This window comes from Dromaius novaehollandiae, chromosome 28 (genome assembly GCF_036370855.1).
Source record: "Dromaius novaehollandiae isolate bDroNov1 chromosome 28, bDroNov1.hap1, whole genome shotgun sequence".
NCBI lineage: Eukaryota > Metazoa > Chordata > Aves > Casuariiformes > Dromaiidae > Dromaius > Dromaius novaehollandiae.
The window spans coordinates 4,895,240-4,920,885 of NC_088125.1; the positions used below are offsets into that span (position 1 = coordinate 4,895,240).

General features: G+C 70.6%; 2 protein-coding genes and 1 long non-coding RNA gene across 5 annotated transcripts; all 3 read right to left on the minus strand.

The window, feature by feature from the left end:
• Nucleotides 1-1,375: 1,375 nt before the first annotated feature.
• Nucleotides 1,376-5,846, minus strand: MCRS1 (microspherule protein 1). The gene is made up of 14 exons (XM_064498586.1): nt 5,735-5,846; nt 4,734-4,863; nt 4,337-4,475; nt 4,102-4,260; nt 3,806-3,915; nt 3,602-3,710; nt 3,368-3,506; nt 3,200-3,275; nt 2,660-2,688; nt 2,386-2,478; nt 2,165-2,247; nt 2,002-2,089; nt 1,779-1,906; nt 1,376-1,692 (listed from the first exon to the last, which is right to left on the minus strand). The coding sequence occupies exons 2-14, from the start codon at nt 4,841-4,843 to the stop codon at nt 1,606-1,608; spliced, it is 1,350 nt and encodes a 449-aa protein (XP_064354656.1). The 5' UTR covers nt 4,844-4,863; nt 5,735-5,846; the 3' UTR covers nt 1,376-1,605.
• A 945-nt stretch (nt 5,847-6,791) lies between these two features.
• On the minus strand, nt 6,792-19,886 carry ITGA7 (integrin subunit alpha 7). 3 transcript variants are annotated; one of them, XM_064498522.1, is made up of 25 exons: nt 19,579-19,886; nt 17,162-17,289; nt 16,992-17,071; nt 16,659-16,914; nt 15,588-15,707; nt 13,515-13,722; nt 13,225-13,418; nt 13,049-13,137; nt 12,836-12,963; nt 12,431-12,526; nt 12,280-12,341; nt 12,016-12,185; nt 11,799-11,948; nt 11,593-11,705; nt 10,987-11,185; nt 10,358-10,441; nt 10,210-10,289; nt 10,055-10,132; nt 9,878-9,980; nt 9,625-9,801; nt 9,060-9,152; nt 8,868-8,981; nt 8,688-8,786; nt 8,481-8,606; nt 6,792-7,230 (listed from the first exon to the last, which is right to left on the minus strand). In XM_064498522.1, the coding sequence occupies exons 1-25, from the start codon at nt 19,746-19,748 to the stop codon at nt 7,048-7,050; spliced, it is 3,300 nt and encodes a 1,099-aa protein (XP_064354592.1). In that variant the 5' UTR covers nt 19,749-19,886; the 3' UTR covers nt 6,792-7,047. The 3 variants fall into 3 exon arrangements, with proteins under 3 accessions (XP_064354592.1, XP_064354590.1, XP_064354593.1); XM_064498520.1 differs by lacking the exon at nt 15,588-15,707 and adding an exon at nt 15,905-16,036 and having other exon boundaries at nt 19,579-19,885; XM_064498523.1 differs by lacking the exons at nt 6,792-7,230; nt 15,588-15,707 and adding exons at nt 7,246-8,016; nt 15,905-16,036 and having other exon boundaries at nt 19,579-19,885.
• Nucleotides 19,887-22,601: 2,715 nt separating this feature from the next.
• Nucleotides 22,602-25,581, minus strand: LOC112985901 (uncharacterized). Its single transcript, XR_003259856.2, has 2 exons — nt 23,719-25,581; nt 22,602-23,433 (listed from the first exon to the last, which is right to left on the minus strand). It is a non-coding gene; the product is annotated as an uncharacterized LOC112985901 (long non-coding RNA).
• Nucleotides 25,582-25,646: the final 65 nt, after the last annotated feature.

Below are 25,646 nucleotides of genomic sequence, written 5' to 3' on the forward strand. Positions count from 1 at the left end.
GTTGGTGGTTAGTCCGCTAATTGCCTTTAGCGCAGAAGTAATCGCAAGTGCAGGAGCCCTTCGAGCCCTGCGCTGGCTCAGACCCCTCACGTCGCTCAGAGCTCGCTGCTACAGCGAGGACGAGGGCGCTGGGCAAAAGCCATCCGCCCCGAGGGGAGCGACCTGCCCGCAGCGCCGGGGGCTGGGAGCGGCTGGGGCCGGGGCTTTAGACAGGGGCTGGATGCGGGGCAGAGCCTGAGGGAGCAGGGCTGGAGCTGGGCTGGAGCAGGGATGGAACCGGGATGGAGCAGGGCTGGAGTCAGGATGGAGCAGGGATGGAGTGAGGATGGAGCAGGGATGGAGCCAGGATATAGCAGGGATAAAGCTGCATTGGAGCAGGGCTGGAGCCGGATTAGAGCCGTTTTGCAGCGGAGTTTGAGCCAGGCTGGAGCCAAGACGGTTTGCAGCCGGGTTGGAGTCAGACTGGAGCTGCGGTCGAGCCGGGTTGCAGCAGGGCAGCCCCGGCCCGGGGGCTCCACGGGCACAGCAGGCAGGCATCTGCCCCCGGTTCCCCCCTCCCTCTCAGACGCCTGGGCTCCCTGGGGTGGGGGCACAGACTCACCTCCCTCCCCCCTCAGCTGCAGACATGGGGTGGCTGACGATCCCCCCCAGCCCCCCGGAGCCGACCAGCACCGACACCATTGAGAAGCTGCACCAGGCGGAAACTGGGGGTGAGAGGGGAGGCCTGGGGGGGCCGGGGCAGGCGGAGGCTGATGCCCACCACCCGCAGGTCGCCGAGCCATCAGGGCAGGTGCTGCAGCTGTGGGAAGGGCTGTGGGTGCTGTGCCAGGCCGTAGAGCTCCTGCTGCTGCCGCCCCCACGCCCTGAGGCCCCAGTGACGGCCGCAGCCCTGCAGCCACTGCACGTGGAGACAGGTTAGGGCCTGGGGCCCACCGGCTGCCCAGAGCTCGCCCTGGCTGGGCCCCGACCCCTTCTGGGGCTCCCTGGGGGGGCATGAGGGGGGTGCCAGCCCCCCAGGTGGCCCCTGGCCCCTGGGCCCCCCCTCCCTGCCTCCTCCGGGGGCCGCAGCAGCCCCACGGTGCCCTGGGACAGGCCCAGCCTGGAGCTGACACTAACGGGGGGAGCCCAGAGCCAAGGGCCACCCCCCGGGCCAAGAAGAGGGGACGGGCATGGGAAGAGGCCCCAGGGCACCAGCACCGAACTACGGAGAGCTGCAGCCCTGGGGACAGAGGTGGGAGCCCTGTGCCCCCACCCAGGACGGGCTGAGCTTCCTCCTCTGCTTTTTAAATAAAATGATTTTTAAAACATACTAGGAGCTGCTTGTCCTGTCCCTGTCCAGGGTTGTCCCCGTCCCCAGCGATGCCGAGACAAAGGCTGGTGTAAAACACTTTATTTGCAGGTAATTATCTCCACCCCCCGCAGAGCCACAGCCCACGTGGGGCAGCAGGGGGGCAGGCAGAGCCCAGCAAAGCGCCCCGAGGGGGGCAGAACCCGGGGGGGGGGGGGCAGCAGGGGGGCCCGAGCTCCCAGGGAGATGCCACAGGGGACCCCAAGCACCCACCATAGGGCTGGGGGGGGACCAGGCAGAGCAGCCCCCACCCCTCATCACTGCTGGGCCATCTTGGCTGCCTCCGCCTTGATGAGGGCGATCAGGTCCTGGTTGATCAGGAAGACGAAACGGAGGCTGGCGATCTGCGGGGGAGGCAGGGGGGAGCAGGATGGGACCCTGGCCCGCCCTGGGGTCCCGTGACCGCCCCCCTGCCCGCACCAGGACTCACCTCCACCACCGAGTTGTTGTTGAGCTTCCACTTGTTGCCACCGAGCACGGGACGGCCGTCGATGTAGATGGGGCGCCGGCCCTCATTGGCGATGAAGAAATCCCCGTTGTTCTTCAGCTTGATGACGCCTGGAGGGAGGGAGAACGGGTCAGAGAGAGGGGGGAGCACAGCCCTCTGCTCCAGCGCCCCGGGGCCCTGCCCCAGCCCCGAGGCCGGCCCTCACCCTGCTTGCGGGAGATCTTCCAGGCTGGTCCCTCCAGCGCCAGGTCCACGTCGATCTGGTTGTCCTTTGTGGCCCTGCCCAGCGTGATCTGGAGGGGGGGACGCATCAGGGGGCTGCGGGGGGCCGGGGGCACCCCAAGAGGGGGCACGCCGAGCCCACTCACCTCCCGGGAGCGCATGAGGTACCGCACCATGCGGCCCCGCAGCACGGCCAGCGTCTGGCTGTCGAAGTCCGGGGAGTTCATGCCTGCGGGAAGGAGGGGTGAGACGGGCAGAGGCACGGGCAGAGGCACGGGCAGAGGCACGGGCAGAGGCACGGGCAGAGGCACGGGCAGAGGCACGGGCAGAGGCACGGGCAGAGGCCCCCTCCCCTCCTGCTTCTCACCTGTGATGCTGTCGACCAGCACCTGCCACTTGTGCAGCTCCTGCTCCAGCTGCCGGATCTCCCGCTTCTGGCGCCGGTCGGCCACGGTCAGCTCTAGGGAGAGAGGCGAGGGGGGCCGGCGGGGTGAGGGGCGCCTGTCCTCACACCCCCACCCAGGGCTTCCTCCAGGGCCGGCTCCGGCCCAGCACCAGGCAGGAGGCAGCTGGGGGAGGAGAGTCTCATCCCTAGGCCTCTCCCTGCAGATTTGGGCCAGCCCAGCCCAGGCTGGACTCACCATGCTCCAGCACCTCGTCCCGCACATCCCTGTGGAGGAGAAGAGGGAGGTTCAGATGGTGCCACTCACTGTGGTGCCTGTCACCTCCCCAACACCCCCGTGACCACAAGGGAAGAAAGGGAAGGTCCGATTTCAGCGTGGAGACACTCAAGGCACGTGAGGGGTTAAAGGGAGCGGATTTAACGAAGGACTCGCACTCCAGACCGCGCAGGGAGCCCTGGGAACGGCGCGGAGGGGTCGCTCACGGGAGGCTGCTGGACACACGGGTCGGACGCCCGGGCGGGACTCGCTCTGTGTATCCTAAGGGCCCCTTTTATCTGCTAGAGCTATTTCCTTATCTGCACTCTGCTAAGCTGGAGTAGCTACTGGCTGCGGAGCAGCTAGACGTTGTTGTCCAAACAGAACGTGCACGTCTGGCCTTGAAGGATTTGGGTCGGCACGCAGAGAGCGCGCGCTGGGGCGGCTGCCTCTGCCAGCTCTCCCGCAGGTGCTCTCGCCACAACCCGCCTCCCTCCCCGCGCCCCCGTCTCCCCCGCTCACTTCAGCTTGCTGTCGTCGAGCATGTCCTCGGCGTCCGAGAAGTTCAGCACTTGGTCGCCCTTCGGCAGCGGCTGCACTGGAAGGCGCAGGAGGGAGGGAGGGAGTTGGAGGGACGGGGCCGGCCCGGAGCACGCCGGGGACAGGGACAGGCGCCCGCGCGGGCCTCACCGGTCTGGTCGTCCAGCAGGTAGTACTGCTTCATGAGCTGCCAGTGGAGCTGCAGCGCCTTGGCCGTGCGCGAGGGGTAGAAGACGTCGGGGTGCTTGTGGAGGAGGTCCTGGAAGGTGTCGAGCGTGGGCTGGCTGGTCTGCGGAGGGGAGATGGGGACGGCAGAGACACCCCAGACATCAGGGACGCCCCGAGAGCCCCTCTCCCCTCGGCGAGGGGTGCCCCGGGCCTCACCGATCCCACTTTGTTCAGCAGCTGCTCCTCGGCTTTGCTGAACAGCACCTTGCTCTGGATGGCAGCGATGGCCTCGGGGTGGAGCTGCCGCATGGCCTGGCAGGCCAGCCTGGGAAGGGGACGGCGTGAGAGCCCCCGCCGCGCCCGCAGCCCCCCACAGCCCCCCGCCTCGGCCCCCCCGGAGCAGGGCAGCCCCACACTCACTTGGAGATGATGGGGTCGTAGAGCAGCGCGTACCACCTCTCCTGGATCTCCCGCAGGTTGAAGCGGCAGCTGAACTTGACGCCCAAGTGCACCGAGGTCAGGTCGTTGGTCTGAAAACGGCCCCGGCGTCAGGAGGTGCCCAGGCAGGGAGATGCTGCTGCCCAGAGGCTCCAGCACGGCCAAACTAGCTCCTGTGGCCTCAGACCGGGCCCGGGGAGGGGACGCTCAGGGAGTCCCCAGCACAGAAACCTCCCTGCCGAGGCCCCAGGGACAGGGGCTCGCTGGGGCGGTGTTACCTGCAGCACAGCATTGATGAGCAGAAGGTCGTCAGCGGGTTTCCAGCGGCCCAAGTCCTTCGTCACCTGCAGGGGCTGTTTGCTCTTCTTCATCCGCTTGGCAAGGCCGGGGGTTGGGACCGGGCTGGGCGCGACGGGGGTGGACACGGACTTGGAGACCTGCGCGGGCAGAGAAGGGGGTCAGGGCTCAGCGCCCACACGCCGCCGTGGACGCAGCCCTGGGGCAGCTCCTCACCTTCTTCTTCTCGCTGGAGGAAGGCTCGCTGCCCGAGCAGCGGCCGGGCTCGACCCCGCTGGCCCCCTTGGCCCGGCTGGACGATTTGGCGAGGCTGCTCTCTACCAGCTCATCGTCAAACTTCTTCCGCTTGATGAACCTGGTGGCAGCGGGGCGGCTCTGGGACCTGGCGCCCGCTCGGCTCCCCGGCCCCCCGCTCCCGCGTCCTGAGGGCGGGCAGGGAGCACCCGCGGGGGGGGGGGAGCAGGCTGGGGGCAGGCCTGCCACCCCGCCAGGGCCAGTGCTGCCCCACGCATGCCTGCGCCCAGCTGTGGTGGAGGCTGGAGCCCGGCCCAGCCGCTCCCCCCACCCTCCTCCCAGGTGGGGAGAAGGGCCGGTCCCTCCCGTCCCGCCGTACCGCGAGGAGCTGCGCCGCTTCGGGATGGCGCCCGACACCTGGGACGAGCTCCGCTTCTGCCCCGCCAGCGACTCCTCGTCCTCGGAGCGGCTCGCCGTCCCCGACGCCATCAGTCCGGAGGCCAGCACGTCTGTGCAGGCAGAGGGGACGTGGGGGTGCCAGGCTCCTGTCTCAGCACCCACCTGGGCCAGCGCGCAGCGAGCCGAGGGGGAGCATGACCCTCCGCAGCCCCTGGCCGCAGCTCAGCCCCCCATGGCCCCCTCGGGGCAGGGCTTTCTGCAGGGCTTGGCCGAGAGCCTGACCCCATTATCAGGCCTCTGCAGGGACATGGCACAGTGGGGGGAGACGGCACAGAGGAGAATGGAGAGGGGAATGGGGGGGACGCAGAGGATATGAGAGGGACACAGGAAGGACACAGGGAACATGGGTGGGATGCAGGGATACATGGGGGACCATAGGAGGGGCACAGGGATGATATTGGGGGGGACACAGGGGAATATAGGGGTCACACAGATGACATGGGGGCACAGGAAGGACACAGGGGATACAGGGGGGGACAAAGGGATACACAGGGGAACATGGGGGCCACGGGGACAATACTGGTGACATAGGGGGACACAGGGAAGTACGAGGGGAGCAGAGGAGACATGGGGGCTATGGGGGGGCATTGGGGGGACACGGGGGTGGAAAACAGGCGATATGAGAGGAAGAAAATGATATTCCGAGGAATGGGGGGGGCGTGGGCGATACAGGGGGACACGGGAGGCACCGAGGGAGACGAGACGACACGAGGGAGACGGGGGGGACATGAGGGCACACGGGGGAACACGAGGGAGAGCCCCACACCCGCGCTCCAGCCCTCCGGGAGGGAAGAAGGGGACCGGCCCCGGGGGCAGCCGGCGGCCCGAGGAGGAGCCAGGCGCCCGGGGCCGCGCGGGGCGGGGGCGGCCCCGCCGGCTCCCCACGCCCGCCCCGGTGCCCCGGCGGCCCCGCGGACTCACCATTCCCGGGGCCGAAGGCTCCGGCTGCTCCGCGGCGGCGTCCGCTTGGGCGCCTCCATGGACGAGATCGCTTCCGGGTACCGTACCGGAAGAGGTTCCGACTTCCGGCGCACGCAAGCCGAAGCCACGGTAGGCGCGGCCATTTTGAAAGTTCCTCCGCGGGCCTCGGCGGCGCGGCGCCATCTTGGCTGAGGGCGGAGCCGCGCCCCTCCTTTTCTGGGGCACCGTCGCCGGTGGGGCGGGAGCGGCCGGGTCAGTCCCCGGGCCGGGCCGGGGGTCACCGCCCCGTTGTCCCCGCTAACGGGGCTCCGTCCGGCCTTGTCATGGCGGCTCGTCACCATAGCAACCGCCCTGGCCCTGACACCGCCGGGCTGGTGCCCCGGGGACTCCGTGCGGTTGCCTAGCAACCGAGCGTCATCCGTAGCCCCGCCCGTCACCATGGCCACGCCCCCCGGCGCCGCGGCCACACCCATCATGGCGGCGCCCCTGAGCGGGCAGCCGCGGGCGCCCCCTGGCGGGGCGGAGGGGGCGGGGCGGCGGCGCTCAGCGGTGTGATGAGCTCCCCGGTTCTCTGCGCCCAGGCGAAGCTGCTTCCGCGGCGCAGCGGAGGGCAGGAGCGGCGCGGGGCCGCGGCGGGGACTTGCTCAGGCGCTCGGCGGGCGCATGGTGCCTCCCGGGAGCTCGGGCCGCCTGGACCCCTGGCCGCTGCCCCTCGCCGCGGGGAGCCGATGCCAGCGGCGACCGCCGCGTCGAGTGCAGCTCGCTGGGGGCCAGGGCAGGCCCACGGGGAGGCGAGGGGACCCCCCCCCAGAGGCCTCCTTGGGCTCCCTCCCCCTCAGGGAAACTGAGGCACGGGGTGGGCATGAGCCGCTCCGGTAGCGAGAGGGGCAAAGCGACCCGCGCGGCTCCGCGGGGAGCCCAGGCTGTGCCGGGGCTGGGGCTAGAGGGCCGGGGGGAGCCCGCCGGGGGCGGCGGAGGCCGGGGGGAGCCCCCGGCAGCGGCGAGGGCAGCAGCGACACGCACGGGGGGGTCTGAGCAAGGCACACGGGCTCCTCGGTGGGGGGGCTCCTCCCTTTATTTGGTTGAGCATCCCTGTGGGGCCGAGCCAGCCCGTGGGGCGCAGCCCCCCCGGGGGGCACAGCCACCCCCATGGGGCACAGCCACCCCCGTGGGGCAGATCCGCCCCGTGGGGCAGCGTCCCAGCCCCGTGCGCACAGTCCTGAACGCCGGCGCAGGCGGCCGCACGCCGGCACACGCGTGTCCCCCCACCCCACGTGTCCCCCCCCGCGTGTCCGTCGGGCCGCGCCGCGGGGCTACGCCGAGCTGGGGGCCAGGAGGGCGTCGGGGGGGCCGCCGCGGCCGGCCGCCCACTCCTGCCGCTGGATGGTGCCGGTCCGGCCCTCGCGGAACTGCGGCCGCTGCTCCCGCGGGATCTTCACGGCGTGGTGCTGCGGCAGCGCCGGCGGCTCGTAGCGCGCCCGCCGGAAGAAGCCCAGCTGCGGGAGAGCCGCGGGTCAGGGCGGCACCAGCGCCCCGCGGACCCCTCGGCTCGTCCCGAGAGCCGCCGCAGACGCATGCGCGTGGGCCCCACGCTGCGAGCGCCCGGCCGCCTTCCTGGGCACTGCAAACCCTCGCACGCCCATGCACCAGCGCTGCAAACCCTCTCATGCCGCAACGCTGACACTGCAAACCCTCCTCCATCCACCCTGACCCTGCAAACCCTTGCACACTCATGTGCTGGCACTGCAAACCCTCGCACGCCCATGCACCAGCGCTGCAAACCCTCTCATGCCGCAACGCTGACACTGCAAACCCTCGCACACCCGTGCACTGGCACCCAGACACCACAAACCCTCGCACACCCGTGCACCAGCACTGCAAACCCTTGCACACCCGTGCATCGGCACCCAGACACTGCAACCCCTCGCACACCCGTGCACCAGCACTGCAAACCCTTGCACACTCGTGCATCGGCACCCAGACACTGCAACCCCTCGCACACCCCTGCACCAGCGCTGCGAACCCTCGCTCCCCTGCAAACCAAGCTCCATCTGTCCGGGCACTACAGCCCCTGGCACAACCATGCACGGACACCGCACACCTCGCACACCCGCGCACCCCGCACCCGCGGCCCCCCGGGCGGGGGGGGGGGGGTCGGCCCCGCGCTGCCGCTAGGCCTCCGCGGCCTGCCTGTCTGCGGCGGAGGGCTGCAGGCCCCGCCGGGCCCGGTGGTAGCTAGCGGCGTAGCGGGACCTTCGGCTGCTCCGCTGGAAGAAGCCGCACTGGGGAGGAAGCGAGAGGGTGAGGCCAGGCGGGGACAGCAGGGCACGGCCGGGTGGCACGGCACGGGGTGGCATGGCATGGGGTGGCATGGGGTGGCATGGGGTGGCACAGCACGGGGTGGCACGGCATGAGGTGGCTCAGTGTGGGGTGGCACAGAATGGGGTGGCACGAGGTGGCATGGCACAGGGTGGCATGGGGTGGCGTGGCACGGGGTGGCACGGCATGGGGTGGCACAGCATGAGGTGGCTGGGGGTGGGGTGGCATGAGGTGGCATGGGATGGCACGGCATGGGGTGGTGTGACATGGGGTGGTGTGACATGGGGGTGGCACGGCACGGCACGGCTGCAGTGGGGTGGCGCGGCCCAACCGGGGTGGCAGGGCCCTGCCTGGGGGCCGGTGCCCCCCGCCCCAAAGGCGCCAGGTCGGGGCCGCATCCTGCGCGGGGCCCGTCGCCCGCACTCACCTTCCAGAGCAGGAGGACGAGCAGGGCCAGGACGAGGACGCCGGCCAGGGCGGCCAGGACGATGACCCACCAGGGCACGCCGCCGGCCACCGCCGCCCCGGGGTCCAGGTACACCGAGACGGGGATCTGCGGGGGGGCGGCGGGGTGAGGGCGGCCGGGGGGGGGCCACGGGGGCGGGGGGGGCCGCGGGGCCGGGGGGGGCCGCACCTGCGTGGAGGCGTCCTTCAGCACCAGGTTGGTGACGGAGGAGGTGACGGAGACGCTGGCCCGCACGATCAGCTCCACGGAGGCCACGGCCAGGAACTCCTGCGGCGAGCGGGTTGGGGCTCAGCCGGGGGGGGGTCCGGGGGGGCCACCCCCCCCCCCGCAGCCCCCGGCGCGGCTCACCTCGAGGAAGGTGCTGTTCCAGAGGCGCCCGCGGGCGGTGAGCACGGCGGCGCGCTCGAAGCTGCGCAGCGGGCACTGGAACACCAGGCAGCTGGCGGTGCCCTGGGCGCAGTCCTGCGCGAGAGGCGGCTCAGGCGGGGACCCCCCCGCGACCCCCCCCGGGACCCCCCGGGACGCGGCCGCCCCGCTCACCAGCGTCACGTTCCGCCGCCGCTCCGCCGCCGCCGGCAGCCACCAGGACCCGGCGGCCAGCGCCTCGGCGGCATCGGCCTCCCCCGGCGGCTCCTGCGGGGAGAGGAGCGGCTGCGGCCCCGAGGGACACGGCCCCGAGGGATGGAGGGACGCAGGGGGGAGGGATGTGGCAGAGGGATGCAGGATGGAGGGACGTGGATTGGAGGGATGCAGGATGAAGGGACAGAACAGAGGGATGCAGGATGGAGGGAAGTGGTTTGGAGGGATGCAGGACGGAGGGATGTGGATTGGAGGGATGTGGGACAGAGGGACACGGGATGGAGGGATGTGGTTTACAGGGATGCAGGATGGAGGGACGCGGGACGGAGGGCTGCAGGACAGAGGGATGCAGGACGGAGGGAAGTGGTTTGGAGGGACGCAGGACAGAGGGATGCGGTTTGGAGGGACGCAGGATGGAGGGATGGAGAGAAGCGGGACGGAGGGAGGCAGTTTGGAGGGATGCAGGACAGAGGGACGCAGGAGGGAGGGACACGGCAGAGAGGCGGCGCGAGGGCGGCGGCGGTACCAGGGCCAGGCGCAGGGGGTTGGCAGCGGGGCTACAGGCGGCCGGGGGCCCCGGCGGCGCCGCCAGCTCCAGCTGCAGCGGGTAGAGCAGCCACTTGCCGCTGCAGAGCTCGTGGGGCCACAGCAGCGTGAGGAAGGCCGAGCCCAGCGTCTTCAGCGACTGGCCCCGGTTGGAGACCTGCGGACGGGGCGGCAGCGTGAGCCCAGGCGTCCGGCACCCCCCGCCCCGGGGCCCAGGCGTCCGGGCGACTCACCGTGACCTCGTAGCGCACGGCGCTGCCCACCTGGCTCTCGCGCCGCACGGCGCTCTCGCCCCGCACCGTCCCGCCGAAGAAGAGCCGCGGCGGCACGGCCACGCTGCGGGCACAGCGCCGGGGGGGGGGTCAGGGCGGGGGGCGCCTGCGGCCCCCCGGCCCGGCCCCGGCACTCACCCCGTCACCGAGAGCGGCAGCTCGATGACCACGCGCGCCCGGGCCACCACCGGCGCCAGCCCCGGCTGCTCGCTGATCCTGGGGGGGACACGGGGCGTCAGGGGTGCCCGCCCCCCCCCCCCCAGCCCCCCCGCCGCGCCGGCCGCCCCGCTCACGTGGACAGCGCCAGCTCCACCGCCAGGTCCGTGGTCTGCAGCGTGATGCCCAGGGTGCTGAGGACGAGGTAGAAGCGCGCCTGGGGGCACGGGGGGGGTCAGGGGGGGTCTGGGGGTGCGTGGGGGGGGCGCGGGGAGCTGCACCCACCTGGGCTCCACGCGGCAGGGGGTTGCCCAGCTCGCACTCCACCTGGGAGCCGTTCTGGTTGGCGAGGCAGAGCACCGGCTTGTCCTGCGGGCAAGAGCTGAGCCCCGCTGCCGGGGCCCCTGGTCCCTCTGCACCCCGGGATCACCCCGTCCCTCATCCCAGCATCTCAGGACCACCCTGTCCCTCATCCCAGCATCCTCAGATCACCCCATCCTTCACGCCAGCACCCCGGGACCACCCCATCCCTCATCCCAGCACCCCAGGGCCACCCCATCCCTCACCCCGGCACCCTGGGACCACCTCATCCCTCATCCCAGCACCCCAGGGCCACCCGGTCCCTCATCCCAGCACCATCCCCATCCTTTATCCCCTCCAATCTTGGGACCACCCCCATCTCTCACCCCCAGCACCCGGGATCTTCTGTCCCTCTGCACCCAGGACCCCCCCATCCCTCACCCCTGCACCCCAGGATCCCCCCGTCCCTCGGCACCACCCCGTCCCTCTCCCCAGCACCATCCCCATCCTTTACCCCCTGCACCCACGGGACCCCCCCATCCGTCTCCCCAGCACCCCGGGATCCCCCATCCCTCCCCCCGGACCCCCCGGCGCCGGTGCCGCCCCCGCCGTACCGCGGGCGCCCGGGCGTCGTAGGGGCGCACGGCGGAGTAGGGCAGGGCCTCGGGGAAGGTGGCCGTCAGCAGGGCCTCGTGGGCGTCGTCGCCGTCCCGCTGCGGCTCCGCGGGGTCCGAGGGCAGGTTGGTGACGTGGATCTCCAGGGCCACGTCCTTCTGGTCGCTCATGGCGAAGATGGCGGTGCCGTCGGCGCCCCTGGGGCGGGGAGGGGGCGGTGAGCCCCGCGCGGGGGGGGCACCGGCGGCCGGCATGGGGACAGCACGGGGGGCATGCACGTGGGGACGGCGTGGGTGGCATATGCATGGGGACGGCACAGATTGCATGCATGCAGGGGTGGCGCAGGATGCACGCATGTAGGAGGGACTGCATGGGTGGCATGCACGTGGGGATGGCATGGGTTGCATGCAGGGATGGCACAGGTTGCATGCATGCAGGGGTGGCACTGGTTGCATGCACACAGGGATGCACAGGCTGCATGCACATGGGGATGGCACGGGTGACATGCATGCAGGGGTGGCACGGGTGACATGCTCGGGGATGGCACGCGAGGCTGGCGGGGGCCAGCACGGATGGCACCCCCGGGGGTGCCCGGCCCCCCCCACCTGGGCAGCGGCAGGAAATCAGCATCGCCCACGCGGGAGCAGAACTGGACCCGCAGCTGCAGGTTGCTCTGGCAGATCTTGTCGTCGCCGCAGCCCTGCTTCAAGAAGTGCACCTGGGGGGGGAGGACACGGGGGGGCTGAGGCGGGCGGCGGGGCGGCGCGGTGGCCGCGGTGGCGGCGGGGCGGTGGCGGCGGCGGTGGCTCACCTCGCTGCGCTGGCTGCGGGGCGGCTGGGCGCCCAGCACGGGGGGCAGCGGCGGCAGCGCGGCCCCCGGGACCTGCCGCTTGGCCCGCGCCCGCTCGATGCCGTAGGCCAGGGTGACGGCGATGGGGCGCAGCTTGTCGCGGACGCTGGGCTGCGGGCGGCAAGGCGGCCGTGAGTCCGCGGGGCGCCCCGGGGCCCGGCCGGGGCCCGGCACCCACCTGCAGCTGGAAGGTGGCCTGGGCGCAGGCGCGGACGCCCTGCCGCGGCAGCTCCACCGCGCCGGAGGACTGGTGCTCGGGGTCCGAGGGCTGCCGGTGCAGGAAGGCCACGCGGGGGGCCTGGCCCCGGCGCCGGCGGTCCGTGTCGGCGTCCAGCACGTACTGCAGCGCTGCGGGCGGGGGCACGGCGCCGTCGGGGGGGGGGTCCGGCCCCCCCAGCACGCCGCGGGCATTGCACCGCGCCGCCCGCCCGGCCGTACTCACTGAGCCGGGGGCTGTAGCTGGCGGGACTGGCCGTGTAGCTGAAGCAGGCTCGGACGTCCACGCTGCGGGGACGGGGCGGCGTCAGAGGGGCATCAGCGCCCCGTCCCTGTCCCCGTCCCCCCCCCCCCCGCGCCCCGGGCCGGGCACCCACCAGACGCCCTCCTGGTGCCGGCAGTTGTTCTGCTCCAGGTCGATGCTCGACGGCGTCAGCGAGATGTTCCTGGAGACGTGGACGACCGGCCGAGCCCTGCGGCGGCAGGGGAAGGGGTCGTGGTGCCAGCGGTGCCCCGGTGCCGGCGTGTGCCATCTGCACGGGACCCCCCCGGCCGTGCCCGGGGGCTGGGGGACACCGCGGTCGAGGGATGCACGGGGTGGGTGTGAGGGTTGCTCCGGGACAGGGATGCTTTGGGCTGGGAGATGCCCTGGGATGGGGGATGCACCGGGACGAGGGGATGCCTGGGTTCAGGGGTGCCCTGGGGCAGGGGGACACTTGAGTTCAGGGGTGCCCCGGGGTAGGGAGACACCCGGGTTGGGGGTGCCCCGGGCGGGCGCTCACCTGTACAGCACCACGGTGTCGGAGAGGGAGCCCACGAGCAGGTCGGGGTAGAGGTTCTCGTCCACGTCCAGCCCCCCCGAGATGGCGTAGCCGAAGGCCGTCACCCCCACGCCCTCGCCGTCCAGGACCTGGGGACGAGGCCGCCGGCGGCCCGTGACGCCAGGGACCCCGCATGGCCCCGGGCGGGGGGGGTGTCCCCGCATCGCCCCTCACCTGCGCCGGCTTGGCCACGATGCCCAGCTTGCTGCCGTGGTAGATGTAGACCTTGCCGGCGCCGTCGAAGGGGGCTCCCACGGCAAGGTCTGGGGGGGCCGGCGCCGTCAGCGCGGGCGACCCGGGGGGGTCTCAGCCGCCCCGGCACCGGGGACCCCCCCGCACCCCCCGCTCACCGCTGAAGCCGTCCTGGTCGAGGTCGCCGGCGGCGCTGAGGGCGATGCCGAACATGGAGCCGTAGGTGCCGTTGAGGCGGAGGGGGGCGGCGGACGCCCAGCGGCCCCCCGGGTTGATGTAGACGTAGGCGGCCCCCCCGATCTCCTCCTTGCGCTCGAAGAAGTGGGGGGCCCCCACCACCAGGTCCATCCAGCTGCGGGCAGAGCGGCGGCGTCAGCCAAGCCCGCGGCACGCCGTGCCGTGCCGTGCCGTGCCGTGCCGTGCCGTGCCCCGCGCGGCCCCCGCGCACCCGTCGCTGTTGAGGTCCAGCACGGCCAGGGCGTAGCCGAAGGAGGAGGTGAGCTGCTCGCCCCGCAGCAGGGCCTCGGGCACCAGGCGGTTGGCGCTGTCGCGGCGCAGGATCACCACGGCGCCGGTGTGGTTGGCGCGGGGCGCCCCGGTGACGAAGCTCAGCTCGTTCCGCCGCGTCAGGCCCCTGCCCGAGTCCACGGAGAAGCCTGTGGACGCGGCAGGCGGTGGTGAAGCTGCCAGACCTGGGGACCGCCCCGAGCATCCTGCCCCCAGCATCCCTCCCTGAGCATCCCGCCCTGAGCATCCTGCCCTGAGCATTCCCGAGCATCCCTCCCCGAGGATCCTGCCCTGAGCATCCTGCCTGGAGCATCCTGCCAGAGCATCCCTGAGCATCCCATTCAGAGCATCCCTGGACATCCCACCTGGACCATCGCACCCAGAGCATCCTGCCCGGAGCATCCCTCCCCGAGCATCCCATCCTGAGCATCCCGTCCCAAGCACCCCATCCCGAGCATCCCACCCCAGTGCTCCGACCCACGGGAGGGATGTGCCCAGGGCCCCCCCCCCCCCCCCCGCCACCCCAGCCCCAGCCCCAGCCCCGGCCCGTCTCTCTCTCTCTCTCTCCGCTCGGCCCCGTGCACGGCCGGGTCTCCGGGGCCGGGGAGCTGCCGGGGCCTCGCGTTTCGGCAGGGCCCTGCTGGGCTCAGCGGCGAAACCCCCAGCTCTGGCCGGGGCCACCGGCACCGCCGTGCCTCAGTTTCCCTGCTCTGCTCTCACGGGGGCACCATGCCCACACTGGGGGGGGGGGGCGGCAGGACTCCTGGGTCCTTGTCCCGACCCTGGGACATGCAGAAAGCAGTGGGGAAGCCGAGGCTGCCGGGGGGGGCAGGGGCCGGCCCCTTCCCTTCTCCACACCGCTCGGAGGGGAGATTTTGGGGACAGAAAGGAAGATTTTGGGGACAGAGCAGCAAGGCCCAGAGCAGAGCTGGACAGGGGGGTCCCGCGTGCCCCCCTACCAGCTGGAGAGACAGCGCGCAGCCCCCTGAGACCCCCACAGCCACGGCCCCAAGCCCCTGCAGCCCCCCAAGACCCCCACAGCCACTGCCCCAAGCCCCTGCAGCTCCCGCAGCCCCTGAGACCCCCCCAGCCGCAGCCCCCCGAGACCCCCAGCAGCTCGAGCCAGGCAGGATGCGGCCGGCAGCCCCCCCCCATGCAGAGACGCCAGCGCACGGGGACCGCGGGGCGCGGGGGGACCCGGCCAGGCTCTGTGCCCCCCCCCGGGCCCCCCACCCCAGCGCCCGGCCGGGTCCCCAGCGCCAGCGGCAGCAGAGCGACGGGACGCGGGTGCCCACACAGAGCCACGGAGAGTCAAGGAAAGCCGCCCACACTGGGGCAGGGGACGGAGCCAGGACGGGGATGGGGACAAGGACAGGGATCCCCGGCCATGGGGCCACCCCCGGCGCCGGCGGCTGAGGACCACGGCCCGAGGTGGCAGAGGGTGGCCCGGGCGCGAGGGGGCACAGAGGGGCCGAGAGCTGGACGCAAAAAGGGGTCTGTGAGCTGGGCATGCGGGAGCATGCGTGACGGGGGGGGTGCGTGCGTTCACACGCGTGTGCAAGGCTGCATGTATGGGGGTGCGCAAGGCGCTGTGTGCGTGCGCAGCAAGGGGAGGTGTGTCGCACGTGTGTGTGCACAAGGGGGGCGTGAGGCCGTGTGAACAGGGGTGTGTGCTGTGCGTGCGCGTGCATGTGCACACGAGTGTGTGTGTGTGCGTGCGAGTGTGTGCGTTCGTGTGCATGCATGTTCACGTGCATGCGTGTGTGCATGCGTGCGTGTTCGTGTGCACATACGCATGTGCATGCCTTGTGTGTGGATGCGTGTGCACGTGCATGCCTTGCGTGTGGATGCGTGTGCACGTGCATGCGTGTGCTGGCAGGGCCCGGAGAAGACAGAAGGAGCTTTACTTTCCTCTTGTCTCCACAGACACGGGGAGGGTGACACCGACACAACACGGCTCCGGCGGACGCGGTCCCGCGGGGGGGACGCCGCCGCCGCCGCGGCGCTTACAAACCTAGGTAGCTATTCTGGGGCACGTCGCCGGCCGCGCCGGGCACCTTCTCGCTGGGGTCGGGGCTTTTGTACACCAGCTGGTCGGGGTCTGAGCTATCAATGTTTGTCACAAACACAAGACCTGCGCGCCCGGCCCGGCCGAGGCGGAGAGAGAGAGAAGCGGGGGGTTAGGGCCGGCGCTGGCCGCGGGCGGGCGGGAGCCGGGGCCAGCGGGTCCCCGGGGCCGGTGCCACCGCGCGCCCTCGCCGCCGAGCCAGAGCCGAGCCGGAGCCCCTCGGCGGGGCCGGAGCGGGCTGCGCCTGCCGCCGCCGGCCCTACCGAAGTAGCTGTTGGCGGGCACGGGGATGAGCGAAGGGTCCTGGTCCTTCTCGCCCCCGGCTTCGTAGGGGCCGTCGTCGTAATGGACCAGGTCCAGGGAGCTGTGGTTAAACAGCTCCACGCGCAGGTTCCCTGCCAAAGCAAACGGCGTGAGCGCGGCCGGCGCGGGACGGGACGGGACGGGACTGGACGGGACGGGACGGCACGGCTGCCTGCGGAGAGAAACGGGCGCCGGAGCCGCCGGCAGCCCCGGCACAGCCACACACCGGCCTGCGGCCCCCAACACATGCGTGTGTACGACCGCACGCTCACATGCGTGTGCACCCACATGCAGCCCGTGCACACTGTGCAAGCCCATGCCCACGCTCGCGGGCATGCACACGGGTCTGCATGCACACACGTGCACCCACACGTGCACACGCATCCCACGCCGTGCGGCCGGAGCCGTGCCCCATGTGCATGCACCCGCGTGTGCACACCCAAACCCGTGCACGCCCACACACACGCACCCACTGCACGCAGCCAGACCCCACGCACACACACCCAGGCACATGCACACCCACACCAATTCTTGCACACCCACGTGCATGCACCCACCCCCCCCCAGACGCAGCCAGAGCGGCGCACCCCGTGCATGCACGCCCACACAGACACACGCATGCATGCACCCACGCACGCACCCACACGTGCACGTGCACCGTGCACCCCCATGGCGGCTCCCAGCCCGCCGGGCACCCCGACACCCCGCGCTCACCCTTCCAGTTGTAGGTGCCGGGGGCCCCGAAGAGGATGTAGTGGTTGTCGGCGGTGAAGCCGGCTGCCAGGCCCTGCTGGCAGAAGCCGAAGCGGTCGTGGCCCTGCGGCCGCCCCTCGCAGAACTTCCACTCGCCGCCGTCGAGCTCGTCGCGCACCCGCAGGTCCTGGCTCAGCACGAAGCAGCGCCCGATCACGTCCCGCGTCTCCAGCGGCTGCTGCACCCGGTGCCGCGCCTCGTAGAGGTGGGCGCAGGTCTGCGAGCGGGGCCGGGCGTCAGGGCCGGGGGGGGGGGGGTCCGCAGCCCCCCCCGCCGCGCGGCCCCGGCGCTCACCACGATCTTCCCGCCGGCGCCCTGGCTCTTCACGCTCACCCCCAGCCACTGGTTCTCCTTGCTCTCCCGCTGCAGGTCCACTGCGGGGCACCGGCGGCGTCAGCCCCGCTGAGCCGCCCCGGCCCCCCGCCCCCGCCCCTGCCCCGGCCCCCGCCCGGCCCCCCGCGCACCTCCGTCGTCGATGGGCACGCGCCAGCAGTCGGAGCTCGCGGGGCTCAGCGGGCAGGCGAAGAGGCCGCCCGTGCGGTTGGCGCCTTGGCCGGGCAGCGCCGGCGCCTGGGGGGCCCCCACCAGCAACCTGCGGCCAAGGGAGCCCAGCGTCAGCCCGCCGCGTGGCCGCCTCGCACGTGCACGGCTGGGCTTGCACGCACGTGGCCAGCTTGCACACGCACAGCTGGATTTGCATGTTCACGGCTGCCTTGCACGTGCACGGCCAGGCTTGCACGTGGCCGGCTTGCACTCACACGGCTGGGCTTGCACACGCATGGCCGGCTTGCATGTGCACGGCTGGCTTGCACATGAACCGTGGGGTTTGCACACATACAGCAGGGTTTGCACATGGACCGCAGGGTTTGCACACTCACGGCGGGGTTTGCACACTCACGGCAGGGTTTGCACACTCAGCCTCCCCCCTGCACCCTCGCCGGAGCTGCCAGGCCGGACGCCTGGCCCTGCCGCCCCCGTGCAGCTGTCCTGGCCACCCCTCGCTTCCGCGCAGACGCCGCCGACGCACCGATTTCACGCGTCTCCTCGCCGGGGCCGGGCAGCTGCGGGGCTGTGCACGAGGGCACGGGGAGGGGAGCACCCGGGGGTGCCCGTGCACCCACACCGCTCCCAGGCCGCGGCCGCAGCTCGGCGCACGCGTGGGCAGGGGAAGGGGTGCCCGGAGGCGACGCACACCCGGAGCCCCCGGGGCGGCCCGGCACCTCGGTGCCCTCCGCGCACCCCTCGCGCTGCACCGGCTCCCCCGGCCGCCCCAGCCCCCGGTGGGGACGGCGGCCTCGGGACACCAGGGAGCCCCGGGAGGCGGCGGAGGACTGGTAAAAATAAACTGGAATTCTCTCAAAATAACTCAGCAGCAACATGCCCAAAAAAGGAGGGAGCCAGAAAGAGGCGTGGGAGCGCGGGGTGCCAGGGCGGCGGGCAGCGCCCGGGGTGCCAACGCCCGCACCGAGCCGGCGGCACCTTGTCCCGGTGCCGGGGACGCCGCCGGAGCCGGGAGCCGGGAGCCGGGAGCCGGGAGCCGGGAGCCGGGAGCCGCCGCGGCCCGGCGCCCGCTGCAAATACCTGCCCGGGAGCAGCATCAACAAAAGCAACCCCGGAGGCCGGGAATGTCGAGAGCGGCTCCGGCCGGGCGCGGGATGGCGACGGGTCCCGGCGGCGCGGCCGGAGCCGGCGGCTCCCCTGGAATCCGGGTGGGCGGCTGCCAGCTCAGCGCCGGGGCACGCGGCCCCCCGCACCGGCATCCCGCCGCCGCGGCCCGGCCGGGCCGAGCCCTTCCCGAGCCCCGCGGCACCCGGCTGCGCTGCGGGCGGTCGATGCGGCTCCCCGCTCCAGGCCCTGCTGAATAATGGAGCAGCGGCGGCGGCTCCCTGCCCGAGGGCAGGAGGAGAGGTTCCCGGCCGCGCCGGGTGCAGCCCGGCCCCGGCATCCGCCACCTCCCGCCCCGGCTCCCGCTCCGACGGGCCGCGACCCGGCGTCACCCCTGCCGGGCTCCTGCGGCTGGGAAAGGGGCCGGAGCAGCGGCGGGGCCGGGCTCGGCTGCCTCTGCCATCCCGGACGGGGCCGCGCAGGGAGCGGAGCCGCACGGGGAGAGCCCTGGGGCCCCGATCCCCCGGGATCGAGCGCTCCCGGACACCTGGAGAGCTTATGCAGCGTGCACGCCTGCACCCAAATGTGCATGCACACCTGCACACCTGCACCCGCCTGCACCCCTGCACCCGCCTGCATGCGTGCTAGCACCCGTGCATGCACAGGGGCGGTGCGTGTGGGGCGGGATCTGACCCCTCCGGCATCCCGGAGACCTTGTCCCTGACCCGGCAGCGGGGACCCGAAGTCGCGCAGGGAGCCGGGGGAGCGCCGGGGCCCCGGTCCCGAGCCCGGCAGCGGCCGAGCCCGGCGGGACGGGGAAGCCGGGGGGGGGCGGGGGCCTCCGCCGCGGGCTCCGCGCGGGGGGCGCCGGGGAGGACGCGAGTCCGGCCGGGTCCTGCCGCAGCCCCGGACGCGCCGGGAGACTCCACGGTCGCGGCAGGAGCAGAGCCCAGCCCTCGCCCAGGCCCCCCCCGACCCGGCCGGATCCCGACCCTGGACCCCCCCAGCAGCCCCCGGCCCCGCCAAATCCCCGCGGGAGCAGAGCGCGGCCCCGGCTGCTTCTCCGGCCCGCGGGAGCAGGAAACCTGCCCCCTCCAGCAGCACCCCGGGGACGGGGGGCGACAGACCCGCAGCCCCGACGCCGCGGGGATGGACGGCCACCGCGAGCCCCTTGCTGGCGCCCAACGTTTGCTGTGCGAGGCGCCGGAGGAGACGGGTCCCCGCACCCCGGAGCGTCGCCGAGCACCCGCGGGAGGCGGCGAGCGCGGGGACTCACCAGCTGGCGGGCTCGGGGCTGAGCTGCCGGTGCAGAGCCACGGAGAAGCCGAAGAGGCTGCCCTTGTCCCCGTCCTTGAGGAGGGTGTTGGCGACGTCCAGGTTGAAGGCAGCGCTGCCCAGGAGCTGCAGGCCGAGCCAGGGCACCCAGAGGGGCAGGGGCGCTGCCATGCCGCGGCGGTGCCCGGCCCCGCGGCTCCCGCTGCCGCCGGCTCGCGGAGACCCCGGGGCGCCGCTGCCGCCGCCGCCGGCACGGCTGGCTCCGCTCTGGCTCGCAGCGAGGAGGAGCACGGGCGCCGCCGCCGAACACGCCCCCTCCGCCAGCGTAGCCGCACCGGACCGCGCGCCGGGTCGCACCGCACGGCGTTTCTCACGCCGGCCCGCGCGCAGCTCTGCACGGCGTTTCGCAGCGCACCGCACACTGCCCCGTGCCCCGTGCTGCGCAGCGCGGTGCACCCCACACACAGCACGGCGCAGTGCACCCCCCAGCACAGCACATTGCACCCCCCAGCACAGCACATTGCACCCCCCAGCAAGGCGCATTGCACCCCCCAGCACGGCGCATTGCACCCCCCAGCACAGCGCATTGCACCCCCCAGCACGGCGCATTGCACCCCCCAGCACAGCACATTGCACCCCCCAGCACGGCGCATTGCACCCCCCAGCACAGCACATTGCACCCCCCAGCACGGCATGCTGCACCCCGTCTTGCAGTGCAGTGTATCGCGCACCGGCCTGCGCAGCACATCACTGCACCACAGCCCATCTCGCAGCGTGTTGCACCCCGCGCTGCACGGTGTACTGCAGCACGTTGCACCCCCACCTCACAGTGTATTGCACCCTGCGCTGCACGGTGTACTGCAGCACATTGCACCCCCATCTCGCAGCGTGTTGCACCCCGCGCTGCACGGTGTATTGCAGCACATTGCACCCCCATCTCACAGTGTATTGCACCCCACGCTGCACGGTGTACTGCAGCACGTTGCACCCCCATCTCGCAGCGTGTTGCACCCCGCGCTGCACGGTGTACTGCAGCACGTTGCACCCCCATCTCGCAGTGTATTGCACCCTGCGCTGCCCAGCATATTGCAGCACATTGCACCCCCATCTCACAGTGTATTGCACCCCACGCGGCACGGTGTATTGCAGCACATTGCACCCCCATCTTGCGGTGCATCGCATCCTGCGCTGCCCAGCGTATTGCAGCATATCGCACCCGCATCTCGCAGCATATTGCGCCTGGCGCTGCCCAATGTATTGCAGCACATCGCGCTCCCATCCCGCAGTGTATTGCAGCACATCGCACCCCCATCTCGCAGCGTATTGCACCCTGCGCTGCCCAGCGTATTGCAGCATATCGCACTGCCCCGCTGCACCCAGCGGCCGCCTCGGCCATCCCGAGCACAGAGCCCATCGCGGCACGGACGCGCTTCGGCCGCGGGGGCCGGCGGCGGCGGCGGATGGGCCGGGCCCCACGGGAGCAGCTCCAGCGCTGCCCTGTGCCCCAAATGGGAGCTCGGGGGGGGACAGGGGCCGTCATATTTTCCAGCGCACCGGCTATTTTTAACCGCTCCCGCTCTCCAAAGCCCTGCGAAGATATTTGTGAGCTGGCAAGGCCGCTCCGGCCGTGTGAATTAGCCCCGGCTCGGTGCTGCCGCGGGAGCAGGCGCTCGTCCCCGGCGGGCTCGTCCCCCGGCCGGCCGGACCCGCGGGACACTGGGGCTGCCGGCAGCCCCCTCCCTGGCCTGGCCCCCGCCTGCCCTTTCCCCTGCCGCGAGCCAGGATCCTCTTCAACATCCCTGACGTGGGAAAGGGGCGAGCGCTTCCTGGGAGGGGACGCGGGAAGGGACCCGGCTCAGCCCTGTCCCGGGGGGACCAGGCCCGGGGGGCGGCCGTTAACCCCCGCCGTGCCGCACCTGCCCCCCCCGGCGCAGGAACGGGGGCAAGCTGAGCCGCACTGCGCCGTGCCGAGCCCAGAATTCCCCTTCGGCCTCTCCTCTTTCAGCACTCGCTGTAAATTGCCTGTGTGACGAGCAGGGATGGCATCACCGGAGCATCAGGCCGGTATAAATAGAAGAGGAGGTGGTTGCGGTCGGGAAATGAGATGACTGGCCGGTCTAAATTAAAACGCGACCCGGGCTGAGGCTGCGGGCCCTCGGCCCAGAGGGACCCCGAGCGACCTGCCCCGTCTAACCGAGGCGGCGGCGTGGGGCCGCGAGCACCTGCTCTCCCCCGGCGCCAAGACCACGAGCTTCAGGATAAACAAATTCACAGGTCCCCATCGTCGTCTGGATCCTGAAACCTTAGTGGGTGCCGTATTCCTAAGCGAGCCTGCAAATTCCCTTTGTTTTCCTCAAGCACAACCCAAACTCGCTGCAGCCCCACGGGGCTCCGGGAGCTCGAGCTCCAGGGAAACGGCAGCCGCGGCACTGAGCCATGCAGAGCTGCCCGCCCGGCCTCCCGCTCCACGGTCCGATTTTCGGCCAAGGGGCACTAAACAAGCCATCGCCCATCGCACGTGCTCAGCCAGGACGGACCGCTGGAGCAGCCGCTGCGGCTTCCCAGCCAGGGAATTCATCCCGCTTCCCCACGCTGCGCTCAGCGACTCGTTTGGCTAACGTGCCTGAGAACAGCAGCTGGTCTGGATTAGGGATCGCCAAGAGATGGCAAATCCGCTACTTCCTTGGAGGCTTGGCCCCCGTCAGCAGCCTGCCTGGGGGTAGAGGCCCAGCGGGAAGGGGAATTCCAGCCCCAAAAAGCGTTTGGTGAACGGAGAACCAGGCACCTCCCCACCTTCTGCTCCTTCTGGCCTCCGCGTGCGCTGGGAACGGCCACGATCCTCCCCAGCCCCAGCTGCCTTTCGGCAGCCGGCAACTGGATCTCGGCACGGCCGGCTCTGCCGCACAGCGCGAGGCGCTGCGCAAACGGGAGCCGCTGTTCCCACCTCCGGCTGCACAGACAGCGAGAGCTACGTGCTCGCGGATGCTCCCTGGAATCGCTACAGACTGTGTTATACCCTCAGCATTGTCTCATGAGAATTTTATTTTCAATACAAGAGCCAACTTCCAAATGAGGCTCGGTTTCCAGAAGGGAATGCTTTCTCCAGGCCCGACTCCCCATCAGGACATTGTTCCCGCGGGCTCAGGCATGAAATACGAGGGGGGGTTTTTGGTTGGGGTGAGAATGAAAAGGGGGGAGGAGGGGTTGTTAAACAGCAACTCACATGTCGTGAGAAAAAACTTCCTTGTTTAGAGGATTCACTTCACTCCAAGCCCTTTCTTGGATCTGGACCCTCAGCTCCTGGAAGCTGCAGCCTCGCCCCAGCGGCTCCTGAATAGCTGAAGTCAGGGAGCAGCCCGGGATGGGAGCAGAGCTCGGGACACGGGGGAGGAGGGAGAGGATCACCACTCGCTTCCAAACAGACGGAGGGAGGGAGAGAAACGCTCCTGAGAACTCCTCCAGTTCACGAGAGCGGCCAAACCACTTCAGCGCCATTAGCTCTGCAAGGGCCGAATCGATTCCCGGCTCCCGCAGCCGCTCCACGGAGCATCCTCGCGCAGAAGGCGGGCGGGGGAGCAGAGGGACAGCGGAGGGCAGAGGAGCCGCGCTCGGGAGCCTCCGCCAGCCCCGTGCTGCAGCAGGCAGCCAAGGTCGGATCGCAGCTCTCGTCAAAGACGCGGGAGCGCGTCTTCGCTGCTAGACGCAGTTTCAGAAACGGAAGCTGCGGAGCATCCCGGAGCGCGCGGAGCCAGAGACCGCACCTCGGAGAGGTGTTAAGCCCCGCGTGCGCCCAGGGAGGCGTTAACGGTTACCAGCAAAGCTCCTTCACAGGCCCTTGACGTTCAGCGCTTCATTCCTGGGGAAGGAAGGGCAGGCACCGGGTCAGCGCAGGTCAGCTTTGTGCTGGAGCGCCTGTGGGTGGGAAAAGCTGCCACGAATTATCCCTCCAGATAACAAGACTCTCTAGCAACTTCTGAGAGCCCCGAGTGGGCGGCACCCCCCCAAGATACACCCACACCTCTCCCGAGCAGCAGCCGACCTCCCCACGCGCCAAGCCCGAGCACAGGGAGGAGCAGAGCGGCCCCACCGCACGCAGCCCCACAGCACGCTCTGCCCCACAGCACCCCCATTAACCCAGCACCTGCGTTAGCCAGCAGTGAAAACAAATTCCTCTGCCCTTCCCATGGCTGCATGGGCTTCTGCAGGCAAGGACTTGTTTGTGTAACTGGAGCAGGCTGATACCGGACAGGCGTGTGGGGAGTAAGCGGGGGTTATTTTTACCCATTCACTGGTTTATCTTTGGCCACATTTTACGCTCGAGTTCTTGCAACTGTAGCCAGAGTGCCTCCAGGTCACCAGCTCAGAGCATGGAGGCAATGGGATACCAGAAGAATGAGGAACTAAATCCCCAGTGAGATTCCAGCTGGGATGCAAAGACCCCTTTGGGAGGGAGCCAAGGCTGCTCAGAGAGACAACTTTTCTAGCTTACAACCGGTGGAATTGCCTCCTCTCTGCTCCTCCACCGAACGCCTGCTCCAGGTTGCGGCACACACATCCCACTGCGTTTTGGCGGTGGGCGAGCGATCCCTGCCAGAGCTGCCCTGCAGAGAGCTCAAAAGAAACAGCCAACACGGAGGCTGCAACAAGGCACCACTTTGTGCTGTCTTCACCCAAAGTCTGTCGGGGCGACTCGAGCCCTGCCTGCCTTGCCAGTACCAAGCTGGAGAAGCACAGCCCCTACCCCCTGCCCCAGTCGCTGCCCTCTCAGCCTCTTCCAGGCCACGCTTTTCCCCTTCCTGATACTCCCTGCCCCTGGCCGCTCCGAGGGGACGACAACATCTTCCCTCTCCCGACCCTGCTCCACCACTGAGGCCAGCCGGCACCCGTCCAACAGATCTGCCTTATTCCGGGTCTAAAGCTGATTAAACCCAGTGAGATCAGACACATCTAAGTATTTCTGCCAACTCACTCTCCTGTCACGACGCAGTGCCGGAGTGCTCTGCAGTCCAATTTAATTTCCATAGTGCACTTGGCTGGCTAACACTCGCATCTTCAGCGCCTGGCAGGCTCTCCCCCCATCCTCTGCCACTCCGTTTCTCCTGCTGCCAGTGCTATCCATTATCCAAACCACCCAGGCCTGACATTGAGAAGCCCGGCTGAGGGCAATGCCACGGTACTTGCGCGCAGGAGATTCAGACAAAACCCTGGTCCCACTACGGGGGGAAGGAGGTGGGGAGCCTGGGAATTCCTGTTCTCCTGCAGAGCGGGTTGGTCCAGTGGTCTGGGAAGTAAAACAGGGTTTAGAAGACATATGCTGAAGTCCTGCTGCAGACATCACCCAGCCTCCCCCTGCCTCAGCTGCAACTCTATGTGGCCCATACCTCCCAGACAGGCTCCTATAGGTACCCACAGGCCCCCACACCCTCAGCAAGCCCCCAGAGCACCCACAAGCCTGGCTGGGCCCCTGCAGCACCCATACACCCCACAGGCCTCCATTCCCCCAGCTAAGCCCCTACAGTGCCAGTAGCTCCCTGCAGGCCCAGCGGGGTCCCTATAGCACCCATAGCCCCCCAGTCCCCCTGTGGGGCTCCTATAGTGCCCACACAACCAGCTGGGCCCCCACTGCCCCCACAGACCCAGGCCAGTCCCCTGCAGTGCCCACAGGCTCCACCTTCAAAGGCCCCTATAGCTCCCACAGGTCCCTATAGCCTCCACAGACACCCAGGCAGGCCCCTATAACCCCCTCAAGCCACCAGACAGACCCCTATAGCTCCTACAGGCCACCACATCCCCAGCCAGGCCCCTATAGCCCCCTTAGGTCCCCACAGTTTGCCAGCTAAGCCCCTATAGCACCCTCAGGCTCCCGACCAGGCCCCTCTAGCCCCACAAATCCCCAGCCAGGGCCCTATACCCGCCTTGGGCCCCTAGAGCCCCCCCAGGCCACCAGAAAGATCCCTACCACATCCCCAGCCAGGCCCCTATAGCCCCCTTGGGCCCCTACAGCCTCCCAGCCGGGCCCCTAGAGCCCCCTGGGCCCCTACACCCCACTCTGGGCCCCCAGCCGAGCCG

Bases quoted from the DNA above. Each gene is read 5' to 3' on its own strand.
- MCRS1 (XM_064498586.1), bottom strand. From the start codon at position 4,843: ATGGCGTCGGGGACGGCGAGCCGCTCCGAGGACGAGGAGTCGCTGGCG. The intron at 3,916-4,101 runs GTAACACCGCCC...GGCCGTTTTCAG, and splicing joins TCATCAATGCTGTGCTGCAG to ACCAACGACCTGACCTCGGT. The intron at 1,907-2,001 runs GTGAGGGCCGGC...CCCTCCCTCCAG, and splicing joins GAAGATCTCCCGCAAGCAGG to GCGTCATCAAGCTGAAGAAC.
- ITGA7 (XM_064498520.1), bottom strand. From the start codon at position 19,748: ATGGCAGCGCCCCTGCCCCTCTGGGTGCCCTGGCTCGGCCTGCAGCTC. The intron at 17,290-19,578 runs GTGAGTCCCCGC...CCTTGGCCGCAG, and splicing joins AGCCCCGAGCCCGCCAGCTG to GTTGCTGGTGGGGGCCCCCC. The intron at 11,949-12,015 runs GTGGGTGCCGGG...TGCCGCCCGCAG, and splicing joins AGGCCACCTTCCAGCTGCAG to CCCAGCGTCCGCGACAAGCT.